At 41.7% G+C, this 26,019-nt stretch overlaps 1 protein-coding gene and 1 pseudogene across 2 annotated transcripts in view; one reads left to right on the top strand and one right to left on the bottom strand.

The window, feature by feature from the left end:
* Positions 1 to 11,179: 11,179 nt before the first annotated feature.
* SPTLC2 (serine palmitoyltransferase long chain base subunit 2) overlaps positions 11,180 to 26,019 on the top strand; it is a 95,007-nt gene continuing 80,167 nt past the window's right edge. Inside the window, exon 1 of the mRNA XM_081147682.1 lies at positions 11,180 to 11,391. Within this exon, the coding sequence (XP_081003808.1) occupies positions 11,272 to 11,391 (120 nt within the window). The 5' untranslated portion in view covers positions 11,180 to 11,271. The remainder of the gene's footprint in view (positions 11,392 to 26,019) is intronic.
* On the bottom strand, positions 13,551 to 13,791 carry LOC308564657 (U6 snRNA-associated Sm-like protein LSm6 pseudogene; annotated as a pseudogene). Its single transcript has one exon. The product of its transcript is annotated as a U6 snRNA-associated Sm-like protein LSm6 pseudogene (transcript).

Raw genomic sequence — 26,019 nt, 5'->3', positions numbered from 1 at the left:
AATTTTTCTTCCCTTCTTTCTTTCACTACTTTTTTCCCGGTTTATCATTCCTGGAGGGACATATATAAAAATATATTTTCAGTGGTTTTTATTTGAGGCAACATGGGTGGACCTAGAGGGTGTTATGCTAAGTAAAATAAGTCAGGCAGAAAGGCAAATACCAGGTGACTTTCACTGATATGGAATCTAAAAACCAAAATAAATGAACAAACAAAGCAGAAACAGACTGACAGATACAGAGAACAAACTGATGGATGCCATCTGGGAGGGAGATTGGAGGGCTGGGTGGAAAAGGTGAACAGATTAAGAAACACAAAATAATCACAGGGATGTAAAGAACAGCATAGGGAATATAGCCAATTATACTGTAATAACTACGTATGGTGTCAGGTGAGTATTAGATCAGGGTGATAACTCTATAAATTATATGAGTGTCTAACCACTATACTATACACCTGAAACTAATATAATATTGAATGTCAACTGTAATTGAAAAATAAAAAATATATTTTAAAAATATATACATTAGTAGTAGTTTTTAATTTCTTCCCTTTTGGGGCCTATATCATATTCTAACTTAACTATGCTTAAATATTTGTGGCTTTTGTAATAGAAAACAAAACATTACTTAAAAAATAGACTTCTTAAAAAAAAAAAAAAGACTCCTCTTGGATCCTCTTGGGGGATTTTTGGTGGCCCACTGGAGCTGCACCTGGAGTGGCCAACAAGCTAGGTGCCAGAATGCAAGAAGCAGAGCCTGTGACCTGAGATAAACCAGTGTGCTGATGTCCCTCAGGCACTGGTGGCCCCTCCTTGCAGTCTTCCATTGTGCTGAACAACAGCTCAGGGTTTCTGTTGAAATGGCTGACTACCTACCAAATGGTTCCTTGGCCACACTCCTTGTGTTCTCTCTCTAAGGTATTTTTTCATTCTTTACAATATGGATAGGCAGATAATTTTTCAAATCTTTAAAATCTGTTTCCTTTTTGATTAACAATTCCATTTTCAAATCATTTCTTTCTTTCTTCATTTTACTATAAGCAGTCAAGAGGAACCAGGCCACTCCTTCAACACTTGGCTTACATAGTTCCTCAGCCAAATCCCTAATTTCATCATTCACCAAGTTTTACCTTCCACAAAACAGTAGGACATGAACAAAATTCAGTCAAATTCTTTGCCACTTTATAACAAGAATGGCCTTTCCTCCACTATCTAATGGCATTGGCATGTTACTCATTTCCGTCTCAGACCTCATCAGAATGGTCCATATTTCTCTTCAGATGCCTTGAGTACTCCCTCAGAAGACTGAGACTTTCTCTGCAGCTCTCCTTACTCCCTGGGATTCCACCAGAATCACACTTAACAGTCCTTTAATGACAATGTAGGCTTTTTCTAGCTTGCACCTTGAAACTTTACAGCCTCTACCCATTACCCAGTTCCAAAGCTGCCTCCACATTTTAGATATTTGTTATATAGTATATTCCCACTTTTTGATATCAATTTTCTGTCTCAGTCTGTTCAGGCTGCTATAACAAAATACCACAAACCGAGTGTCTTATAAATAACAGAAATTTATTTCTCACAGTTCTGGAGACTGGGAAGTCCAAGATCAAGGCACTGGCAGATTTAGTGTGCGGTGAGAACATGTCTTTTATTGTAATTTCCATTGACCAAAGGGACAAGGGATTTCTCTGGGTCTCTTTTATAAGGGCACTAATCCCATTCATGATGGCTCCATCCTCATAACCCAATCACCTCTCAAAGGCCCCACCTCCTAATAACATCACCTGGCTGGTTAGGATTTTAACATAAGAATTTTGGGAGGACACAAAAGTTTAGTCTATGGCACTCTATTCTTCCATTTATATAAAATTCTAAGTAACGCAAACTAGTCTATTGACAGAAAGTCAGGGGGTGGGGGAGAGTTGCAAAGGAGGGACAGACTCTAAAAGGGCACTGGGAATCTTTTGAGGCTGATAAATATGTTCATTATTTTGATTGTGGAGATGATTTCACAGGTATGTACATATGTCAACACTCATCAAATCTTACACCTAAATAGATGCAGTTTACTTGATGTCAGTTGCACCTCAATAATGTAAAGAAGGATTCTGCTGAAGGGCTGTAAGAGTTAGGATGCTTTAAGTTCCAATTTAAAAAATTTCAACTGGCATAAACAGTTAAAGAACATTTCTTGACTCAATATAACTGAAATGTCTAGAGGTAGGCCTCAGGCATAGTGTGGTCAGAGCACTACCTCCTTAGGTCTGTGAGCCACTCTGCTCACTTCTTGCTGTTAGCTTCATCCTTGCTTGGGTTTTCCTTGTGGTAGCAGAATGACTGCGGTGGTTGTAGGCTTCACAGTCATCTAGCACACCTTCCAGAACAGATAGGTTTCCTTCCTTCAACCATTGAACCAAACTCTCTAGTCTTGCCATGTTTGAATCACCTAAGCTCTTGAGCCTGACCATGAACCAATTACTGTGGCAAGGGCTGGGCAGTAGTTAACCCAACTCTAAATATATGACTACAGGCCAGTGGAGGAAGAGTGGAATGGGGGACGGAGAAGCCACCAGTTGAAATGAGATTCTGATTGGTGGATTAGCTGGGATGGTCAGCATGGGGAAAGGCAGGTTTGGATTGAAATAGAAGGTGACTCTAAAGTTGTCATTTGTATTTTAAAAGGTGTTATTGAATAAAAGAGAAGTGCACTATATTTTGAAATACTAGAGTGTCAGGATCTTAAAGTAGGTACAAGAAAGTTCCTTTTCCCTGTCAACTATTTGGGCATCCATGTGGCATCCCCACTGCCTGTTCTAATTCCTGTGCTTTCCAGGACTTGTATTGAGAGAATTTGTTGTGTGGCTTTTAAGATACCCTGGGAGCATAAACAATAGAACAGCACTCACAGATATTGGTTTAAATGGCTCTCCTGGATATTGGTGTTGGGCGTGGTACAAGATAGGGAAAAATGTGAGAAAAAGTTTGGAAATATTGAGGGTGGGAGAATAGCCCCAAAAGGCCATTTTAAAGGAAGTTAAGTTATTTTGTCCAAGAATATGTAGCATTACCAAATAAAGAGAGTGATGGGGAAGACAGCAAAAGGGTTTTATAATGAAGTGGGAAAGAAATGGCAGCCCGGTCGGCGTGGTTCAGCGGTTGAGCATCGACCTAGGATCCAGGAGATGGCGGTTCGATTCCCAGTCAGGGCACATGCCCAGGTTGCGGGCTCGATCCCCAGTTGGGGGCGTGCAGGAGGCAGCCGATCAATGACTCTCATCATTGATGTTTCTCTCTCCCTCCCTCTCTCTCCTTTCCTCTCTCTAAAATCAATAAAAGATATATTTAAAAAAAGAAAAAAAAGAAATGACAGCCTCACCTTAAACCTATTCCATTTATGCAAATCCCATCACTCCATAGACTGCATGTACCACATTGAGTAGAAACCAATGAACCTTCTTATTTGTCATTTTTAAAACTTTTTTATTGAGGTATACTTTACATATAGTACAATTCAATTTATGTAACTTAAACCTGACAATACATGGCCTATTCAGAGCTGGTATGGTTGTCTATGAGATCTTTGTCCTCAGTAATGCTCTCTTAAAGAGTAAATTCTCAGTCTGTAGAGATGACATTTCTATTTTCTTGTACAACTGCATACACAGAGGATGTTTATTAATTGCTTTGGGAGGATGATTGGATGAAGATGAAGATGATATCAATCTAATTAGTTTAAGAAAACACATCTTTGGGGTAAATTTTGGAGGTTGGATTTGAGAAAGAGGAAGAGTCTTAAACTAGTATTTCTTATAACATCTTCTAAAAATGTTGAGACTCTTCTAGGCATTCCTACCTCATGCTTCCTGTTATCATTATAATATCCAACCTGAGCAGTATAGTGGAGATTTGTTGTTTATTTCTGGTAACAGCACCCATCACTTCCATTCGGGAAATCATTGGTCTCCCATTCTCAGAGCCTGTGGCCCAGAACCAGGGGAGTGGGTGGGCACAGGAGTCAGGCCTGGACAATCAATTCAACATCTGCCTGAGGCCTGCCACCCAAGCTGGGCCCATGGAAGCCTAGCTAGGACTCTCACTGGGACTCTAGAAAAGAGACCCTCTCCCTCCGCCGAGGTTTTAAAGTTGGTTGGCTGCCAGCTTGCCAGGCATGAACCTCCTTTACCATCAATGGTGACCTCCTATCTGGGAATGAACCCACCTTATTGGGACACCAAGCCAAGGATGGTGACAAATTTGTGATGACATGGTTTGAGCACCTAGATTCAGTCAGATCTACCCTAGTCTTTTTGGTTATGTAAGACAACAAATCTCTATGCTTAATCCAACTTGAATTCAGTTTCAAAACTTGCAATTCAAAGAGTCTTGACTAACACCATCGCCATCATAATTGCTATCTGCAGCACCGCGCCTTCTCCTCCTGACTGGCGCCAGAAGTAAAAGTCCACTTCCTGAAGCAGAGCCCCAGATGATTGCAACAGTCAGTGGCGTGTGTACCCACAGGAAATCCAGGGTGGCAGTGTGGGGCGTGGCAACTGAGTAGGAGGCTTAGGGGTGCTTCCAGGGCAGAGGAAACACAAGAACAGAGACCTACCCTTGAGAGACACGCTCTTGCTGCCCATTCCTGGAGCATTCATCTACTTTATCTCCAAGCTCCAATTACAAATGCCTTGTTAGACACAGATTAAAATCACTCTAATGGATGCCCAACAGGCACCCTGAACCAATCAGAAACCACCATTCCTCTTAAAGCTTCGTATTTGCATGCATCATTCCTTTAAATAGCTCAGGCCTACCAATGGTATTGCAATTTTAAACTCTGGTCCAGAGGCTGACTCAGTTTTGTAGATGCAAATATCACCACTGAAAACGGTCCAAAAACGTGATCCAAGATTTTCCAGGAAAAGTAGGTCCAGAAAACCAGGGAGAGAAGTAGCCTGACTCTTCACTCATTGTATTAGATTAAGAGTAATGAAAAGTGAAATAGCAGATCCATTTCTTGTGAATCAAGGCTGCAGCTCCATGAGAGCAGAGACCTCCCCCCCTCCCTTATCATGTGTTTGTAGTACCTAACATGGTGCCCAGAATGAATGAAGCGTGAAAGGTTTGGAAAGGGAAGACCAAACCAAATGATGCTCTCAGAGTCAGGATCAGATAATAGCTCTGAGTTGTCCAGCCCTGGGTTTTGTAAGGAAGCAGATTGCCTCTAAATCTGCTATCTTAACAGATATTGTGCACCTTGGTCATTTTTGCCTGTCCAACATCTATTACCTTTTTCTGTGAGGTTCCAAAATTCCTTTTGGAAAATCCTCGACTCATTTTATATCCTCTTTTGGGGAGGGTGAATCCTGGTAAGCACCTCCCATGTGAAACATGAAGAAACCATATCCTACTGTTTGCCCCTCCTTCCCAGTTTGGACCATTGTGACCTAAACTCAGTCAATCTGATGATCTCTCCCAGGACTTTGACTCTTGGACAAATGGCTCAAGGATGGAAAGGCTGGTTGGAGCTCATTTACTTTGGTGGTGAGCTCACCAGACAGTTTCTGCCACAAATCCTTGCTGAGGCCCTTGCTGCCTTGCCCTCTGGAGCTCCTCTGACTCCTGACTTTTTCTAAGCCCAGTCCTCACTCCAGCCAGGTCTCTGAGCTGCTAATAACCTTCTAATGAATCCTCTTTGTGTATAAGTCTGCCAGCATTGACTTGCACTGGAAGCAACCAAGACCCCTACCTGATAGTGCAGGCAGGCTGCTTCTCCAGCTAAATGGTCTGGTTTCTCTCTCTTCATTTCTCTTCCTAGCCTACAATTCTGCTCATCTCTTTTATTTTTTAATTTAATTTTATTTTTTAACCACGTAATAAGTGTTTTATTGAGAACTTGTTTAGTAATAAGTAAGTTGTGGAATTAAATCTTAGATGGATTCACCAGTGGTAGAAATAGTCCTGAAAACATCATAACAGATTTGGCTTCTATCTCTCTCTCTTTTTTTTTTTTTTAAATTTTATTTTTATTTGAAATATTACAGATGTCCCTTTTTCTCCCCAATGACCCGTTCCACCCCGTCCCATCCCCCTTCCCAGTCCCTCTCCCCACCATTGTCTATGTCCTTGGGTTGTGCATATATGCACATAAATTCTTTGGTTACTCTCTCCCCCTCCACCCACCCGCCTCCTCCATCCCTCTGACATTCATCAGTTTCATCTATGCTTCCATGTCATTGAATCTATTCTGTTCATCAGTTTATTTCTTTAGATTCCACATATAAGCGAGATCATGTGATGTTTGTCTTTCTCTGCCTGGCTTATTTCACTCAGCATAATTTTCTCTAGGTCCATCCATACTGTCCCAAAGGGTACGAGATCCTTCTTCTTTACAGCTGCGTAATATTCCATGGTGTGAATGTCCCACAGCTTCTTTATTCACTCATCTCCTGATGGGCACTTGGGCTGTTTCCAGATCTTAGCTATTGTAAACTGTGCTGCTGTGAACACAGGGGTACATATATTCGTTCTGATTAGTGTTTCAGGATTCTTAGGATACATTCCTAGGAGTGGAATCACTGGGTCAAAAGGCAGCTCCATTTCTAATTTTCTGAGGAACCTCCATACTGTTTCCATAGTGGCTGCCCCAGTCTGCATTCCCACCAGCAGTGCACCAGGTTCCCCTTTCCCCACACCCTCGCCGGCATGTCGTTTGTTGATTTGTTGATGGAGCCATTCTGACAGGTGTGAAGTGATACCTCACTGTGGTTTTAATTTGCATCTCTCTGATGATTAGAGACGGTGAGCATTTTCTTGTGTCTCTTGGACATCCCTATGTCCTCTTTGGAGAAGTGTCATTCAGGTCCTTTACCCATTTCTTAATTGGGTTGTTTGTCTTCCTCTTGCTGAGTAATATGAGTTCTTTGTACACTTTGGAGATTAGCCCCTTATCAGATTCATCCTTGGCAAATATGTTTTCCCAGACCGTGGGGTTCCTTTGTATTTTGAGGCTGGTTTCTTTTGCTGTGCAGAAGCTTTTTAGTTTGATGTAGTCCCATATGTTTATTTTTTCTTTTGTTTCTCTTGCCCTAGGAGATGTATCAGTGAAAAGTCCACTATGTGGGATGTCTGTGACTTTACTGCCTATGTTTTCTTCCAGGATTTTTATGATTTCATGTGCTCATCCCTTTTAAAAGTGCTATCCTTGCCCAGCCGGGCATGGCTCAGCGGTTGAGCTTCGGCCTAGGATCCAGGAGATCACGGTTTGATTCCCAGTCAGGGCACATGCCCAGGTTGCAGGCTCGATGCCCAGTTGGGGGCGTGCAGGAGGCAGCCGATCAATGACTCTCATCATTGATATTTCTCTCTGTCTCTCTCCCTCTTTCTTCCTCTCTCTGAAATCAATAAAGATATATTTTTAAAAAATAAATTAAATAAAAATAATAATAATAAAAAATCAAAAGAAATTCAGTTTGACCTAGAGAATGTGAAAATTGTAGGCTGCTGAGAGCTAAACCTCAGAAGTAACTTGATGCTAGGAGGAAGGTCTATAATTTTCATTGCTGAATTTTGGGATTTTTTTCTGGGTCCCAACACTCTCCTATCTTGAGGACAGTTCCAATAAATCTGCCTTTCTTGATTAAGTTTTCTATTATTGGCTTATGTTATCTGCAACTAAAACAGTCTTAATTAGCACTGTCTCCATGTGATAGAAGGCTCCTTGGAGACAGGGCCAGATTTTCATTCATTCACCCATTTATTCATTCATCATTTATTGGGCACTTACTTTGTGCCAGGCACAGTGCTAGGTGTCATTAACCTAAAAATGAATTGACAGTTCCCTGAAATCAAGGAGCCTGCTCTCTGTCTAGTTGGGGTGTAAACGTATTCAATCAATCAACCATTCATTTAACAAATAATTCATTTATTCAACTAATAATCATCAGCACTTATTGAATATTGTGTGACAGGCCCTGGTACTAAATGCTTTTCTATTAGGTATGTCCCATTTTTACAGATGAAGGAACTGAGTCACAGAGAGGTTAGGCAGCTTTGCCAAAGTCACAAGACTTTAAGTGCTGGAGCTGGGGCTCCAGTCCTAACTACAGAGCTCTGGCTTCTCACCACTGTGTAACCTCCCTTTCAAAAAAGAATCCCAAAGCAATGGCACATATGCCTACACAGGTGTGTGGAGGTTGGAGTTCAACAAAGGTGTCACAGTCAAAGTGGTTTGAGCAATCTTGGAGGAAGAGTTGTAACTCTGGGGCCTAGCACACAACTTTGCAAATGAACTCAGTAAAATGGTGATCAGGCTGCTTATGCATCTGGAAGGAGTTGTTTTTCTGCTTACATGGAACCCGGGGTGTTTCCTACCTCCTTCTGAGGCATCCCTTTCGTGATTTAGCAATGGCGTGTAAGGTCATCAGATCATTTGTGTGGTGTATCATTGATGCTCACAAAAGCCTTGTGAGTTACTAGTATTAACTTCATGAGATGGGTGAAGAAACCAAAGCTGATGCTGCATGACTCGTCCAAGACCACACATGGTGAATAAGTGGCAGAACCAGACAACGACCTGATATCCTGCCCTCTGGAGGGAGGGATTGGCTAACAGGATTGCTCTAATCTAGTCAGGCTTCTTTACTCTTAGTCTCCAATTTAAGGCTTTGCTCTTTGCAGCCTCTACACCGAGCTTCTGCAGGTTCCCTCTGCCAGGAACATCCTGCCCTTCTTTCTCATTCCTAACTTTCTAAATCCTGATCATCCTTCAGGCTTAAGCTCATCCCACATCTTCCTCTCAAGCCTTCTCCAAATTCATTCAGCCCAATACCTAAATGTCAATTAAAATCCCTTAACCTTGTTTCCAAGCAGAGTCTTGCCCTGAAAGCTTTTTTAGAACTTTTTTTTAAACATGTTTTTATTAATTTCAGAGAAAGAAAGGGAGAGGGAGAGACAGAAACATCAATGATGAGAGAGAGTCATTGATTGCTGTCTCCTGCACGCCCCCCACTGGGGATCAGGCCTGCAACCCCGCCGGGCATGCGCCCTGACCTGTATTTGAACCGAGATCTCCTGGTTCATGGTTCATGGGTCGACGCTCAACCACTGATCCACACTGGCCAGGCACAAAAGCTTCTTATATAGTAAGTCTAGATCCATCACTGTCATCCTGCCTTCCTCTTCGGAACTCCTGTTGCCTAATCTCTCCAGCCTCCAGTCGACCTTTTATTGTTGTTTACTGTGTGTACATCTTGTCTCTCACTGGAATGTGAGGCATGAACAATATGCTTCTTTTTTAGCTTCATACAGCTATAGAAAACTTAGATTCTTTGGGATCGTGTTGTTTGTTGGTTCAAAGAGGGTATGTGTCTGCCCACCTGCTGTTAGATTGTTTAGCTCCTAAATCATGCAAAACTGCTAACTTGTCAGACCCGCTTTCTAAAGCTTCTGGGGGGGGGGGGGGCGAGAATGTAGGGATCCACACAGGCGCATCCAGCAATTAATAATAACCAACACTTAATAATGTTTACTAATTGCCAGGTCCTGTACAAAATACACTACATATATTAACTCATTAAATCCTCAGGACAACTCTTATCCCCTCTGAACAGACGAAGACATATAAAGGTCACTCTGCTAGTAAGTGGTGCAGCCAGGATTCAAACCCAGCCTGACTTGACTCCACACTTCGACACTAAATTCTTTATGGGTATCCAAAAGTCTCTTGCTATAATATACACCCGTTTCCTTTCTTTCCAACCCCTGTAGGAAGGGGTGAGAAAATAATACGGGATTTATTATGCTCCTAGTATGGGCCAGGTATTATGACAGGTGCACCGTGCTTTATTAAAATAATTCTTGCAACGAGCCTATGAAGCAGGAAGCATTAACTCCGTTTTAAAGAACGTGGCTCCTGAAGTTGTTAAATAGTCAAGGTTTAGCTTCCCGTTATTGGCAGAGTTGGAAGGAGACCAGGTTTCCTGACTTTCAAGGGAGTGCTCTTTAAAGGCAATTGAACAGAAAACACTGATGCGTGAAGGGCAAAGTGACTTTCCAATGATTACTAAGAAATGTGTTGGTGTAGCGTAATGTGGCTGCCTAGCCACTAATTAGTACACCTGAAACGAATACAACATAATATTGAATGTCAACTGTAACCGAAAAATAAAATGCTCAGTTTTAGCCACGTGCGCTCAGTGGTTAGCGCGCGGCGCCTTCAGTGCGGGTGGACGGCGGCGCGTTCACTCCCCGCAGGGGCCCCCTGGGGCTGCGGGTTCGCTCCCACCCGGGTGGGGCACCTGCTGGAGGCGGCCAGCGGATGTCTCCCCCATCATGTTTCTCTCTCTCTCCCTCCCTTCTACTCTCTCTGAAAAAAAAAAAAAAAAAAAAAAGGGGGGGGAAATATCCTCAGGTGAGAATTAAAAAAAGAAAATTTAAAAGTATGAGAAAAATGTTGGCAGATGGGGAAAAAAAAGAAATGTGTTAATATAGTGTAACCTATGTAATTGTCTAACCACTATACTGTACACCTGAAGCTAATACAAAATAACATTGAATGTAAACTGGGATTGAAAAATAAAATCCAAAAAATATGGAAAAAAAAAAGTTGGCAGACGGGAAAAAACAGAAAGAAATGTGTTAATGTATACTGAATACTGGTGAGAGAATGTCAAACAGGCTATTCTAAGAACACCCATGGCGGAAGCAGTTACAGGAAGCTGCTCCGGGACTAAACCCGAGAATTTCCCCGCAGGCGAGGAAACGGGGCGCGGGCCGCCCGGGAGAAGCAGGGAACCCGCTCCGAGACGGGCTCCGCCCCTTCTTACCCTCTTACTCCAATTGGCTACTTTTCCTGGGCCCCTCCTCCTCCCCCTCGGTGTGGACCATTAACAGCCAAGCCTTTCCCACGACCCGTCCTGCGTCTCCAATCGGGTGCCAGGGCCGCAAGTCCCTCCAGAAAGGCCCAAGACACCGGCGGGCCTCTTGACTCCCGCTCGTGATTGGTCAGGCGGCAACATGGGGTCCGCCTCCTCCTCCTCCAGATTGGTCGGCGGTCCCTACGACCCTCCCGCCCGCCCTCGCCCAGTCTTCCAGCGGGCGGCCTACCTCCGGGAGTGGGCCCCGCCCCCTTGTGACAGCCGGGAATTGGCGGCAGCGTGCTGCCATTTCCGGTTTCGGGGAGGTGGGTGGGGTGCGGAGCGGGACTTGGAGCCGCCGCCGCCTTGGCCACCGCCTACAGAGTGTCCTGCGCCTGGTGCTGCCTGGACCATGCGGCCCGAGCCAGGAGGGTGCTGCTGCCGTCGCCCGCCGCGGGCGAACGGCTGCGTGGCGAACGGGGAAGTGCGGAACGGGTACGTGAGGAGCAGCGCCGCTGCCGCCGCTGGCCAGGTACGGTGGGACTGGGCGGCCGGGCCGGGGCTTCGGGCCGGGACCCCTGGAGCTGGCGCCGGTGCGGAGCCGGCCGGGCGGGGTGAGGTCGCGCTGCCTGTCCGCAAGGCGGGCGTCCGGCGCGGCTCAGGTGTGCTGGCGGCGGTGTCCTGGCGCTGACCGGGCCTGTCCGGAGCCGGAGCCTCAAGGGCGGTACAGGGAGGGGCTCCCCCATCTCTCCTCGCTCGAGAGGTCGTCTTTTCCGTCTCCTGGAGGTGTGGGGTGTGCTCAGAGCCCGGGTACTTTCCTCTCCCCGATTTGGCCCGAAATGCGGGCCGCCGTCCAGCGGAGGCAGGGGGCGACTCCTCAGACCCAGGAGGAGCCACTTTGGGGCTCTTGATTCCGCCAAGGCTCCTTCCTTATGCCCTCGAGGTGGTTGCTTCCTCTTCGAGCCTTGAGGTCCTCCAAGGGAAACCATCCTGGGTCCTCAGGAGGCAAAGCTTAAGAGGTGGTACGAGGCGGAAACGAATTCAGCCACTTCCTACCGCAGCCCCTGCCCGCTCTGCAAGCGCGACGTTGGACCACAGACCCGGAGGTGAGCCTGGCGCGGCGCCTCGGGAGCCTGGTGCTCGTGGCCTGCGGGGACACCCCACCCCAGACTCCAGGCTGAGCTGGGTGGCCCCTTTGGCCCTGTGAGCGACAGTTCTATCTCACTAGGGGCTTGTTTAACCTGGCGGTGACTTATGATGACTCTACTAAGTAACCAAGGCTGAATCACCAAGCAAATCCAGGCATTTCGGAAATATTTTGAAAAGTTCTCAGTTCAAGACAGTAACTGTTAACTTTCCAATTCCAATTCTCTGGACTGACATGTTCTGCTGAAATGTGTTTTTAAAGACAACCCGGTTAAAAGGATGCAAGATCCGTGTTGCTGGAAGAGAGTGTTGCGATATTTGCAATTGACTTTAATGCTTCTAAGTCTTGTTCACATATTAAGGAAAACTGTTTTTTGTTGTTGTTTTTTTCCAGAACTAGTCTTTTCCCTGTATTAGGCTTGTGACTGTTGTGATTTAATCTGGCTTTAACATTAATATCTGGCAGGCTCTTCCCCCCATTAGTACATGTTATAGATAGGCCTGTTGCTGTTCGGTGTGAAGCAGAAAATAAAGCATTTCTCCAGGTCATGTTGAGAGAGTAAGACTCTAAGAGTTGGAGGGAAAATACATACAGGAGACTTGAGCTCCCCTAAAGGTGTAAGGCGTAAGGCAATATAATACTCAAATTCAAAAGATTTGTTTTCATTTTTTTTTTTAAACATATCTTTATTGATTTCAGAGAGAGGAAAGGAGGGGGAGAGAGAGAGATAGAAACATCAATGATGAGAGAGTCATTTATCGAGCCCACAACCCGGGCATGTGCCTTGACCAGGAATCAAACCCCGATCTCCTGGATCCTAGGTCGATGCTCAACCGCTGAGCCACACCCGGCTGGGCTTGTTTTCATTTTTAAAGAAATAATTGTGTGTGAGAGGAAATGATAAGAATGGGCTTATTATGAACGATGGAAGGAATTGTTTTTCGAGTGATGTAAGTGGCTAATAAGACAAAATTGTGGTATCGAATGTAACGGAAACCTAACAGGGAGGAGTCGGAAAATACATTGCAGGTGAAGGAATGGGTTATTTATTTAATTTTTTATTGATTGGTTTGAGAGAGAGAAGCATCGGTTTGTTGTTCCATCTATTTATGCATTCGTTGGTTGATTCTCCCATGTGTCCTGACCAGGGATAGAACCCGCAACCTTGGTGTATCCAAACTATGCTCTAACCAGCTGAGCTACCTGACCAGAGCTGAGTGGGGTTATTTAAAAGGAAAAAGGAAATCAAGAGAAAGGTATTCACACTTTCGAGGTGTTTTGTGTTTAAGTGCTCTTTTTTCTCTTTTAAAATTTCTTTTTGCATTCTGCACCCTGACACAGAGGTAAAATAAAATGACTGAAACTTAAATATGAAAGAATTCTTTACAATTAAATCCACAGCTCTATACATTTATCTTACATAGCAGTGAAAAATCACCAGCTAGTATGAAATATGACAAGTTTATATTTAAAAAAAACAAACATCAAAAAGATCTCATAAAAAATTACATCCAAGCCTGAAAACTACTGTACACTTGATGCCTTCACAGCCTTCTCTTCCGTGTGCTTATGTACAACACATTGTTTCCTGGGATAAATGCATCCCCATATTTTTCTTCAATTGTCCATTTACATATTCTTCCGTTCTCTCCAAGGCTATATTCATGTACCATCCAAGCAAGCCAGGACCCCTCAATAATCTAGCCCAGAATTTAATTTTAGTACCACTGGTCATCCAGTGATTTGCTTTAAGAATTCACTGGGGGTTTGCTTCAGCAGACTCATTGTAACAATCCTGACCAGAAATCTGGGAGGCAGGACACCAGAGTTCTAATCTCAGTTCTGCCACTTAATTTGCTGTGAACCTTGGCTAACTCATCATTTTACTTTTTACATTATTTCTGTAAATACTGACTCTGACTAATATGTAGCTTCAGGATCCTTATCTCGTGGCTGGCACCCTAAATCCCCACTCTGGGCTCCCACAAGCCCCGTTTCTGCCAACAACAGGGTGAAATCCTTAAGTGCTCTTTTCACTTAACATAGGAATTATGTTCTGATTTAGTAGTAAATCAAGTTCCTTCCTCCCACAATCCCTAATAGTTAAGCATTAATAAGTGTAATATTTCTTCAGAGATTGTCAACTAAATAGGATGAAGAAATAAGTTGTTAAAATGAAACTTAAAAATCTGTATGACTCAAACATCTGACTGACTTTTCCTAATATGTTTTAGGGAAAAATTCCTTTCAAGTTACTATGGTGGCATTTGGAAGAGTTGTCTAAAGAATGTTTAGGGCTGCTTCTAGAAAGTCTTTCAGAAGTCTTTTAAAAACAAAAGATTTAAGTGGTAGATTTGTACACTAATATGAGGAATATTGTCTGTGAGGTTTTTTTCTTTTAAGCAAAAAAGAGATTTTTGGTAACTTCATGAGACCAAAGTTATAAAAATATTTTTTAGCCTGGCTGGGTGTGGCTCAGCAGTTGAGCGTCAACATAGGATCCAGGAGATCGTGATTGGATTCCTGGTCAGGGCACATGCTAGGGTTTTGGGCCCAATCCCCAGTTAGGGGCAGTGACGACTTTCTCATCATTGATGTTTCTCTCTCTCTCTCTCCCTCTCCCTTCCTCTCTCTCTGGTCGCTCTCTCTCCCTCTCTCTTCCTCTCTGAAATCAATAAAGATATATTTTTAAAAAAAATTTTTTAAAGTTGTTTTTGTTTTAACTAAAATGATATGTAGTGCTCCAACCCTTATCTATTTTTCTGAAGTTTCTGGGGGATACGTGTGCCATAAAAATATGCAGAAGATGTTAAGTGCACAAGTGTGCATCATGCTTTTACTAAAATATAAATTTAGAGTATAACATGGTGGTTAAATCCAAGATATATATGTAAATTCATTTCCTCACATATTCCAACATTTGTCTTTTATAACCAGGAGAGAAGTTAGAAACTTCTAAGATCTCTTTACACTCTCCTGAGTGTGTGTTTTTGTGTTTAAAAGGATAATGTGTAACCAGAACCCAAGTTTGGCTGCCTGCCACCACAAAAACCAAACTCATTAGACAGGTGCTGGTGAAAAAGGAAAGAGGTTTTCAAGGGCCGGTCACCTGAGGAGATGGGGGACTCTTGTCCAAAAGTCTATCTTAACATCTCAGTGCAGGCAGAAGTTTTTATAAGGAGGGAGAAGCAAAGCAGAACAAAGAAATCAAGAGAAGGGGATTGAAAAGTTTTCTATGTCCAGCCCCGTATAGTCCATTCCATTCCAATAAGGACCTTGAAACTGGTCAAGTGATGGTCTGGTGTGCACCATTCTGGCTCTTATTCATCTTGCTTCTGCATTTGAAGGTCAACAAATCTTTTGGAACTGGGATGACTGAAGGTTGGAGTCTGTATCTTCTGAAATTAGTTCCTAGGATTCTTACACAAATAAGCAGTTTATCTACAAGTTACATATTAGTCAGAGTCAGTATTTACAGGAACAGTGTCAAAAGAATGGTGGGGTGGGTTATAGTTTTCCACTGTTATAAATGTACAGATGCCCCTCAATTTATGAGGGGATCACTTGTTATTTTCTGTTATTTTGGTTTTTTTTTTGGTGGTAGCTGTGAGGTAATAGGAAAAAAATATATCCACGGTCCCTGGCATGGAACTCATGAAACCCGTGTGATTTCCAAAGTGATAAGTGTATAAAGAGCATGTTTTGTTCTAATATTTGATCTTTGACCCTGATTCCTGACCGGAGTACCTAAATCTCTTGGAGTGTTCTGGGTGACCGTAGTGTCTTTTGTTCTGCGAGGTGACTCTGGGTGGATTCCTAGATGGCGGCTGGTCACCAGAAAGACCAAGCCATGATTAGAAGCTTGGAATTCTCAGCCCTACCCCCCGTTTTCCAGAGAGGGGCTGGAAATGGAGTTAATGATTGGTCAAGCCTATATGATGAAGCCTCCTTCATAAAATTCCCAAAAGTTTGGGGTTTGGAGAGCCTCCGGGTTGCTGAACACGTGGAGGTGCTGGAAGAGTGGTGTAGCCCTTCCCACACACCTTGCCCTAAACATCTCTTCAAACTAGATGTTCACCTGTATCTTTTATCATATCTTTTTGTAATAAATTGGTAAATAGTAAGTAAACAGTTTTCCTGAGTTCTGTGAACTGCTCTAGCCAATTAGTCAAACTAGAGGAGGGAGTTGTGGGAACCTCCAATTTATAGCACAGGTGATAACCTAGATTTGCCATTGGCATTTGAAGTTGGGGGGTGGGGGGATAGTCTTGTGGGACTGAGCCCTTTAACCTATGTGGTGTGACGATATCTCTGGGTGAATAGCATTAGAATTAATTGTAGGACACTGAGCTATCGCCGAAGTGTTGCTTGCTGGTGTGGAAACACACACCCTCCTGCCCCCCCTCTTGGTGTCAGAAGTGTTGTGAATGTGGTAATACATTAGTGTGAATAAAGGCGAAACATCACAGGAGTGTTGGGTGTTGGTTTTTTTTTTATAGTAGCCATCCTCGGGTGTAGACATTACTGTGTTTTTTAAATGTTTTTATTGATTGTAGAAAGGAAGGAAGAGGGAGGGAGAGAGAGAGAAACACAGATGTAAGAGAGAAATATCAACCAGCTGCCTCCTGCATGGCCCCCACCGGGGACCAAGCCAGAAACCCACAACCCAAGCATGTGTCCTGACCACCGGGAATCAAACCAGCAACCTTTTGGTGCTCAGGGTGGCACTCAACCAACTGAGCCACACCACCCAGGGCGACATTACTGTTTTTTGATGGTGACAGTAGACACAGAGTTTTCACAAGGAAGAGTAGCAATAAAGCAGTAATTTTTCCTCCTGCCATTCAGAGGAATGAGAGGAGGGTCAGCCTTTATTGGAGGTAAAGGGTGACAGTTAGTATTAGGGAAACTTTGAAAGAGAATTGGAAGCTTTGGCAGAATTAGACCTGGAAGGAACCTTCAGGGGGTTATGTAAGTCAATCTCTTTATCTCTTTGTAGGACTTTATTAAAACTACTCTTGATAGATGATTCCATCCTATTTTTAAAGACCTCTGGAGGATTTGCAGGAAATTTTCTCATCAGCATGTTACAGTATTCAGTGATCTTAATTTCTAAGAGTTTGGGGTTTTTTAAAGCTCCTTGTTAACAGCATCTTTTTTTTTTTTTTTTAGATATTTAATTTTTTTATAGAACTTGTGAGATGTGGACACACATTTTACCTTCCTTGACTAGTTAAATAAGTATAGAAGGGAAAAAATTATTGCCTTTGAGACAGTTTTGAACCTAACTTTCTTTTCTTTAGTAGTAATTTTAAGGAGGACAGTCTTCTAGCCACCAAAATAAATAAAATTCTATCTTAAGGAGAAATTGGGGTACAAATTACGTTCTTGTTTAAATAATAAGCCAGGAGAAATAGGAAGAACAAAGTGCTGGTCCTGCTACTTATACAGTACTTAGAAGGTTGCAAATGAATAACTAATGAAGGGTGGTTTACTAAGTAGCTACTAGCTTTCCTTTCCACTGAGCAGAAACAGTAACTGTGAAAAGAAGTTATGAGACAGGAACAGGAGGAGTAGCTAGAATGTCCAGGGAGCCTGTTCAGGTTTCTCAGGGCCTGATGAGATACCAGAAAACCTCAAGGCTTTGCAAAAATGTTGTGGACTGTTGACAACTTGTGGGACTGGATTTTTGTTTCATATGCTTTTGTTCCAACAGGAGGAACATTTTGATTCTTATTAGCTGGATCTGAAAGATTTCAGAGTCATTTGAGGTACTCAGGAATTCTCTAATAAAAATTCTTGGGAGGTGAGACCAGTATTTAATATATAAGCCACTGTATTCTTCAGATAGTACTTTAGAACTTGGATATTCAGGGAAAGCAGACTTGCCCACTTTTTAAGGTTGGTCTAGGTGCCCTAGGAACTTTGTAGTGCTCTGAGCAAGATTGTTAATTGGTTGAGATTCAATTAGATTCCATTTTTGAAAGAAAGAAGCAGTGTTTATTGGCAGAATAGGCAATTGAGAGGGATGGGTAGAGGCTGTGTTTGCATTCTGAGTGGGTGTGCCTTCCTTGATTAAATACATGGTTTGTGGCCTCAAAAGTCAGTTGCCTTCTGAATAGCTTCTAAGAAGCCTTCTCTATAACGTAATTTGTATTTTGTGACCGATTAAACAAGTAAGCCTTTTGCTCTTGACCTACATTATCTTAGAAAATTTAGCTTACTTTTGTTGTCTAAGACTACCTTCAAGACCCATTATGAATGTTAAGGTGGGTATTTTTTCCTTTTTTTAAAAAAATAATTTTTACTTCTGACTGTAGAAATAATGCATGTGTACCATAGGACCCTAAAAGATTGGGATACCCTTGTGTCTGGGATTCATTTTTAAATGTGGTTTGTTGTAGGTCAGTCTGCTTTCTGATCATTTCTAAGTACAGTGAAAGCACACAATCCAGTAGAAAATGGGTAAAAGATAGGAACTGGCAATTTACAGAAAAAAATTTGATTGGAGAATAAATATATGAATATGCTCATTCTCGCTAGTTCTTGAGTTGTTACTGCAAGTTAAAACAGTGAGGTGCTGTTTTCATCTTTTCCAGTTGGAAAGCTATTAAAATACGACAGTATTAAATGTTGACAATGTTTTAGCCATGGGAACTTGTATGTGGGCGCTCTCACTATAAAATGGTATAATTGCTTTGGAGAACAATTTGTCAGTTTCTAGAAAAATTGAAATATGCATATTTATGATTGTGCTACTAAGTCTCTATCTAGATATATATCATAGCAGAGGTTTTCAAACCTTTTTATTTCAACTCACACCAAGAAATAACATGTTTATATCACAACCCAGTACACACATAATGTGTGTTTATTTTATGTATTTTATATATTTTATATCTATATACATATATAACTGAAACAAAAGTTTCATAAATCAGTGCTTACCTGTGCAACACAGTCTCATAGTCTCTATTCTGTACTACTCATTGAAAGTTTTGAACCGAATGTTTAAAATATGCTGATCACAAACCAGTGAATTGACATCATGAACCACTGATTGGCTGTAACTCACAGTTTGAACACTCCTAGGGCTGCCATAACAAAGTACCGCAGACTGGGTGGCTTAAACAACAGAAATGTGTTTTCTCCTAGTTGTGGAGACAGTCTGAGATAAGGTTTGGGCGAAGTTGGTTTCTTCCCATGCCTCTCTCCTTGACCTGTAGATGAACCTCTTCTCCCTGAATCTTTACATGCTCTTCCCTCTGTGTCCAAATTTCTTCTTATAAGTACACCAGTCATTGGATTAGCGCCTACCCTAAAGACCTCATTTAACTTAATTATCTCTTTAAAGACCCTATCTCCAAATACAGTCACATTTTGAGGTATTGGGGTTAAGACTTCAACATGAGTTTTCAGGGGTCAATTCAGCCCATAACAATGTTTTCCCAAGAAATTCTTCGGGGGTCAATTCAGCCCATAACAATATTTTCCCAAGAAATCCTGTGCATGGGCACAGGAGACATGTTTAAGAATGTTTACTGTAAAAATATAACTTAAAAAATTGGAAATAACCATTAGTAGGAGAATAGAAAAGAAAATCAACAACCAAAAAAACCATACGGCATAGTCATACAATGAAATACTATACAGCAGTGAAAAGATTAATCTATCTGTATTACGAATCTATCTATATTACGAATCTCAGATACATACTGTTAAAAGCTGCAGAGAGTTACATACAGAATGCTGTGTCTTTAAGGATTAAAAACATGCAGGACAATACTATATTGTTCGTGGCTGTGTATTTATATAGTAAAGGTATTTTTAAAATTCATGGGAATGACAAACACCAAATAAAGGGTAGCTAATAATTCCCCAGGGCAAACTTCTTAAAAGGATTGGGGATTTCTTAAGCATAAGTCAGATCATGACACTCTCCTGAAGGCTTCCTGTCATTAACAACAAAATACAGTGTCGACTTCTGAGCCTTTGCCTATATCATGTGGCTCTCCCCTACTTCTGAGACTCTAAAATGTGGCTCTCCCCTGCGTCCCTGATTTCATACCCTGCCCGGTCACCCACTCCAGGCAAGCCAGGCTTCCTGTTCTTCCCTGGATACGTCAAGCTTGCCTGCTTCACGGCTTTTGCCCTGGAAAATGGTTTTCCTTCTCATTCCGTGTAGGTCTCCGCTTACCCATGATCTCCTTCAGACAGCTTGTCCCTGTCTAAAATGCTCTCTTCTTGTGATTTCTTTTTGCTAATTATAGCACTTACAATTGCCTGACATTAAATTGTGTATCTTTTTGCTTATTTATTGTCTGCCTCACTCATTGGAGTGTATGTATTTTAGTGCTCAGATAATGCCTAGCTCATAATAGAGGCTCAGTGAGTATTAATGGAGTAAATGAATGAATGAAAGAATGAGTGGTAACTTCAGTGTTTTATTTAATGGAAAAAATAAGATCTAAAGCTTATAAGCTAATTGTTAAATTTGATAAATCTAGGTGTTGAGTATGTTTTTAATCTCTATTTTTTTGTATTAATTATAGTATGGTAATTGATATGCACTTGCTGGCTGATGAAAACCCAGTTTCCCAAAATAGCATTATAAACATATAGGAGAAATAGGTTGTGATACATGTGCTGGTAAGGAAACTTATAGCATAATTTTTAGTGTTTCATGTTTACAGGTGGTTAAAAACAATAGGGGCTTACTGAATGTTCTGACTAGGAAGGGTGACAGCTTGTGAGGAAGAGCAGGAAGTGGCCAGTGATCACATTCCTAGTGGTCTGGAAATGGTACAGACATGCTCCAGTATATTTAATCACCTTTCTGTTAGCCCTTCTAAGGAGCAGCAAGGCCAGTAATGACTTCTGCAGCACCTCTTCCAGAGTCTTACAAGGGGTTAAGCTGTGAGATGCTTGTTGGTGCTTCGTAGGAAAGGAAACCTCAGCATTGACTTCCTGCCATGCCTCCCTTTCTCACCTTAATTTGAAATGCCAAGACGCTGGGCGGAGAAACCTGGCACGTGATCACTGATTAGACTGTAATAGAATTACCTGTTGGAGACTTCTGCTGTATGTGCTAAAGGGCAATTAATATCTTTTTTAACAGAGGAAACTCATATAATACCATTTATTTCCATCCAAGTATAGCTAATAATCTGAATAGCAAAAGTAGCTAATTATATGAATAGAAAAATAAGTATGAAGGGTGAGTTTAAAGTAAAATTCTAGCATTAAGTCACTGATGATTTTAAAACAGTCAGGTGTAATATCTTTGAAATAATTAAGTTGTAATATCTCTGAAATAATTAAAGTAAATTTGATTCATAGAAAATCTCAGGATTATGACTAAGAAATGGCAATAAATGGAAAATGTAAAGACGGATTCTAGTCCCAACTTTGAATTTAACTTACTTGTGACTAGACAAATTGCTTAGTCTCTTTTCCTTGATTTTGCCTTTGTCATGTGAAGAGGAAGAGTGAGACAGCTTGAGAATCACTTGTAAAGGAAAAGCTCCTCACTTGGTGTACATTTTTCGTTTAAATATAAATCCCTTTAGTCATTATTCTTTAAGATAGTTTTATTATTCTCTTATCTCGAAAATCATGTTTGCCTACTTGAAAGTAGCTAGAAGAATGGATCTTGAAAGTTCTTATCACAAGAAAAAAAATATGCAACTGTGTATGTGTGATGTTACCTGGACTTTTGTGGTAATCATTTTGCATTATAAACAAATATCAAATCATGTGTTGTACACCTGAGACTAGTATAGTGTTACATGTCAATTATACTTTAATGAAAAACAACAAAAATGTTGATCTTTGCACCCTTTTTCTCTTAAAAAAAACCTGCAGACTTCTTGAAGACAAGGATTATCTTTTATTTGTATCATCAAATACAGTGCACAGTTCTTGACATACAGAAATGAAATATTTTTTGAATGAATGCAAAAGAATGAGATGATTATGATGATTTTTAAAAAAATATATCTTTATTGATTTCAGAGAGAGGAAAGGAGAGGGAGAGAGAGATAGAAACATCAATGATGAGAGAGTCATTGATCGCCTGCATCCAGCACGCCCTCGACTGCAGATTGAGGCCACAACCCGGACAGGTGCCATGACTGGGAATCGAACGCGATCTCCTGGATCCTACCTAGGTCGACGCTCAACCGCTGAGCCACGACCGGCCAGGCTGATTATGATGATTTTAAGTTCCTTGATTGAATGGAGCTCTGGCTTCCTAGGAGAGACTTTGATGTATGAAAATTATTTTTACAGTCTTGGAAATGTTAAAAATTAAATAGGAATCTCCACTTCTTGGCATGTGAAATTAAAGGGAGGGGGTGAAGGTCAAATTGTGAGAGATTTCCCAAGGCTAGTAGCGCTGAAATAATGAGGGGAATACGTAGCCTCCTGTGTACTGCAGCTTCTTTCTTTTTCAGTCATATTCATAGTCCCTCCCTGCCTACGAGGAAAGCAGAAGCTTTTGATTGCTGGACATTATGTATAAAAGACCTACAGAGACTAAAGTTGGTGGTGTTTTTTGCCTTTTGCTCTCTTGGGCAGATATAGTGAGGGGGGAAGCATTGCCATCTAACCAGAGATTGGCTGAGTGGGGCTGGGCTGAAGCTTCAGGTATATTCATCTACTCTAGTGAGCCCAGTGTCTCAAGGGTGGGATCCACTGAGTGCTTGCTGGGGCCTTCCCTGTAGTATGTGTGACTTTATCTCCTAAGCTTTGTTAGATTGTGGTTGATTGCAAGTCATCTTTTTAGTCCAGCCCTCCAGCTTCTCCAGCACTTGGTGAGTGTCTTGTGAAGAACAGTGGCCATGTGTGGCGCCCATCTAGAATTCATACCAACCTCTGCAGCTGCCGTGAGCTCCGCTGGTTTTCATTGCTCACGGTGCAATGAGTGCTTCTGCCTGTGGCAAGCCCAGTTATGATCAGGCTGTGCGCAAACCCTGCTAATAGCACCAGGAAGGAAATGGCTCACAATTTCAGCTTACCAGGGAAAGGTCTTCCTCCTCTGGAATTTTAGTTCATTTTGGGCTTTTTGCTTTTAATTGAAGACAACTAACTCTTCAGTGTCATAAAACCGTTTCTTGGTTTGAGTAGTTTTATGTAGTTGTTCTGTGAAAGTGATGGCTTGCCTCTTTTTTTTTTAATCCTCACCCGAGGGTTGGTTTTTATTGGGGGGGGGGGGAAGAGAGAGAGAGAGAGAGAGAAATATCAAAGTATGAGAGAAGCATCTGTTGGTTGCATCCTGTCTGCACCCCCATCGGGGATCAATCCTGAGACCTGAGCATGTGCCCTGACTGGGAACCAAACCAACAGCCTTTTGGTGCCCAGGATACCCTCCACCCAGCTGAGCCACATGGGCCAGGACTTGTCTCTGACTCTTAACTCTCACCTGGAAGTACACATTTCAATATTGGTGTTTTATTTTTTTGTTTTTGTTGCTATAAGTGACATAAAAATAAAGTTGTTAAAACAAAATAGAAACAAACTCATAGATACAGAGAACAAACTGATGGCCATCAGATGGGAGGGGTGCTGGGTGGACAGACGAAGAAGGTGAAAGGGGTTAAGAAATTCAAGTTGTTAGCTGTGAAAATAGTCTCAGGGATGTGAGGCCTGGCATAGGGGCCTGTATAGGCGATGACATTGTGATAACTGATTTCAGATGGCTTACTAGGTTTATCAGGTGCTCACTTCATAAGGTATATGCATGTCTAATCACTATGCTGTGTATCTGAATCTAATCTAATATTGTGTATCAATTGTAATTGAAAAATCAATTTTAAAAAAAGAAAAGAAAAATATCTTCCTGTTAGAAAAAAATTAAGTTGTTCAAACAAGATAGAAATTATTTCTCTTTGTAAAATCTGGAGGTAGGCAGGTAGTCCTAGGTAGGTAGGTTCTGAGTTATGGTCTTTGTTATTTTGCAGTCTTGTAGCATTTTCTCTTCATTAGCCTCTGAATCTTTGACCATATCTACATTCCAGGCCATAGGCAGAGGGAGAGAAAAGTGGAAGGGAAGCAATTTCTGTCTTAAAGGATGTAATCCAGCACTGGTCCCCATCACTGTGTTCACTTCCTGTTGGCTGTAATCATGCCATGGCTACTTCTAGCTGCATGAGAGACTGGGAGTTGTAGCTTGTAGCTGATTGGCCATGTACCCAGCTAAAAGAAATTCTGTTACCAAAGGGAAGATAGGGAGCATCTGTACAGGGGGCCAGTTAACCATCTTTGCTGCAGTTCAGTATGAGATGTTCTAGCAAGTTATTTTTCCAAATAGTCAATTTTCCTAACGTCTTGTATTAAATAATCGAATACTTCCCTTTTTGTGATTGCTCTTGCCACGAAGAGTTAGTCTTGCTTAATGGTTGTCTGTAGTCAGACACTATCTAAATTTGATTTGTGGTCTTCTGTAGCCCTTTTTTAAATACTAGTTCTGAATTTATTTTTTTTGGTCTGTCTTCATGTGTATTAATGAGAACCTGAGAAGAGGTTAGTTATGGCAGGCAATTAGAATCTGATGTCCCTCAATATAGGGAAGTACCTACTAGTAATTTTGAACCAGGTAGCCCTTATCCTAGATAAGATAGTAAACAGTGTTCCAAATGTACAACATTGACCGACTTGGGAACCATTTTTAAAAAGTGGCTGAAGCCCTAAAAGTTTGCAGGCTGTGCTAACATATAAATACCTGGTAAGCATAGAAAAGAAGTTCTAAGAGATTTTAACATAGAATCTGTACCTATTAGATTTCTTTCAGTTGATAACAGCAGAAATTGACTCTAGCTAAACAAAAAGGTGATTTATTTCAAGGATGATATGTATGCAAAAACAAACAAACAAAACACCCAAAAAAACAGGACCAGGGAGGAATTGATGAACAGCTAAGTCTCAGACAGTCAGAAATGCAAGGAATGGCACGGTGATTGGGACTTAGTGGCAGCACTTTTTATGGACCTTTTCTCCAGGGCATTGGTCCAGTACCCTTTAGACTCTTTCCCCATTGATATTTTAAATCCCAATGAGAGGGGTTGTTGGGCTCATTTTGGCATAGGTACTTACCCTTGTGTCAGTTATGACTCAGGAAATACAGTCATATTGTACAGATGTGACCACCAGGGCCCCACCCCTGTATATCAGGGCATATTCCCAGAGAAGGAAAATTGATGTCAACTGGGTTGCCTCTCCAGTTGGTGTTCTTTACGAAACCTGAGTGGCGGGCATGGTGTTATAGGCCCAGAACACGTTAGAGGAGGGGTAGAGCTCTCATGGAGATGCAGAATTAGTGGCAGAGCTGCACTGGCACTCATGTCCTGACTATTACATCGTCTGTTATACCGTGATGCTTATCTAGGGATAGGAAGGTGCTGCAGAGGAGATATGGTTGGTAAGAGTGGTCACACCCATACACAGTGCACAGGATGCCACTGAACTGAAGTGTTCCAGTGCACCTACACTTTGAGGTCTCCATTCTTGGGCTTTCAATAGGAAAATAGTAATGTCAAAATATGAATTTGTTTACAGATAGCCTTGGAAGCACTTTTTAGTGTATTCCATATGAAATATTCACAAAATTAGGAAATTGATCCTGTTTTTAAGAAAAAAATGTGTGCTCTCCACTTTTCAAAATTTGCCTGCTCATAAAAGAAGGTTCTTCTGAAAATACACATTTGGAACATGGAATAGCTTGGGTGACAGGCACAAAGCTCCAAACTATTTTCTCTAGTGTGTATGGTATGCAGTAGGAAGAAGCTAAGACATTGTAGTAAAATTCCAAGAAGAGACCGTTTCAGCAGACCTTCTTTTAAGGAGCAACAGGCTCTACCACTGGGAATGAAGAGGGTTTATTTACTGGAAAATACATAGTAACAGTCCCTTGTTGAAGAATAATGAGTAGTTCGTATTGGACGTTAACTGTTTTTTGTTTTTTTAAAATATATCTTTATTGATTTCAGAGAGAGGAAAGGAGAGAGAGAGAGATAG

Source organism: Miniopterus schreibersii, assembly GCF_964146895.1.
Source record: "Miniopterus schreibersii genome assembly, chromosome: 1".
Lineage (NCBI taxonomy): Eukaryota > Metazoa > Chordata > Mammalia > Chiroptera > Miniopteridae > Miniopterus > Miniopterus schreibersii.
The sequence above is the reverse complement of the archived record's forward strand: the minus strand, read 5'-3'. Positions and strand labels throughout refer to the sequence as shown.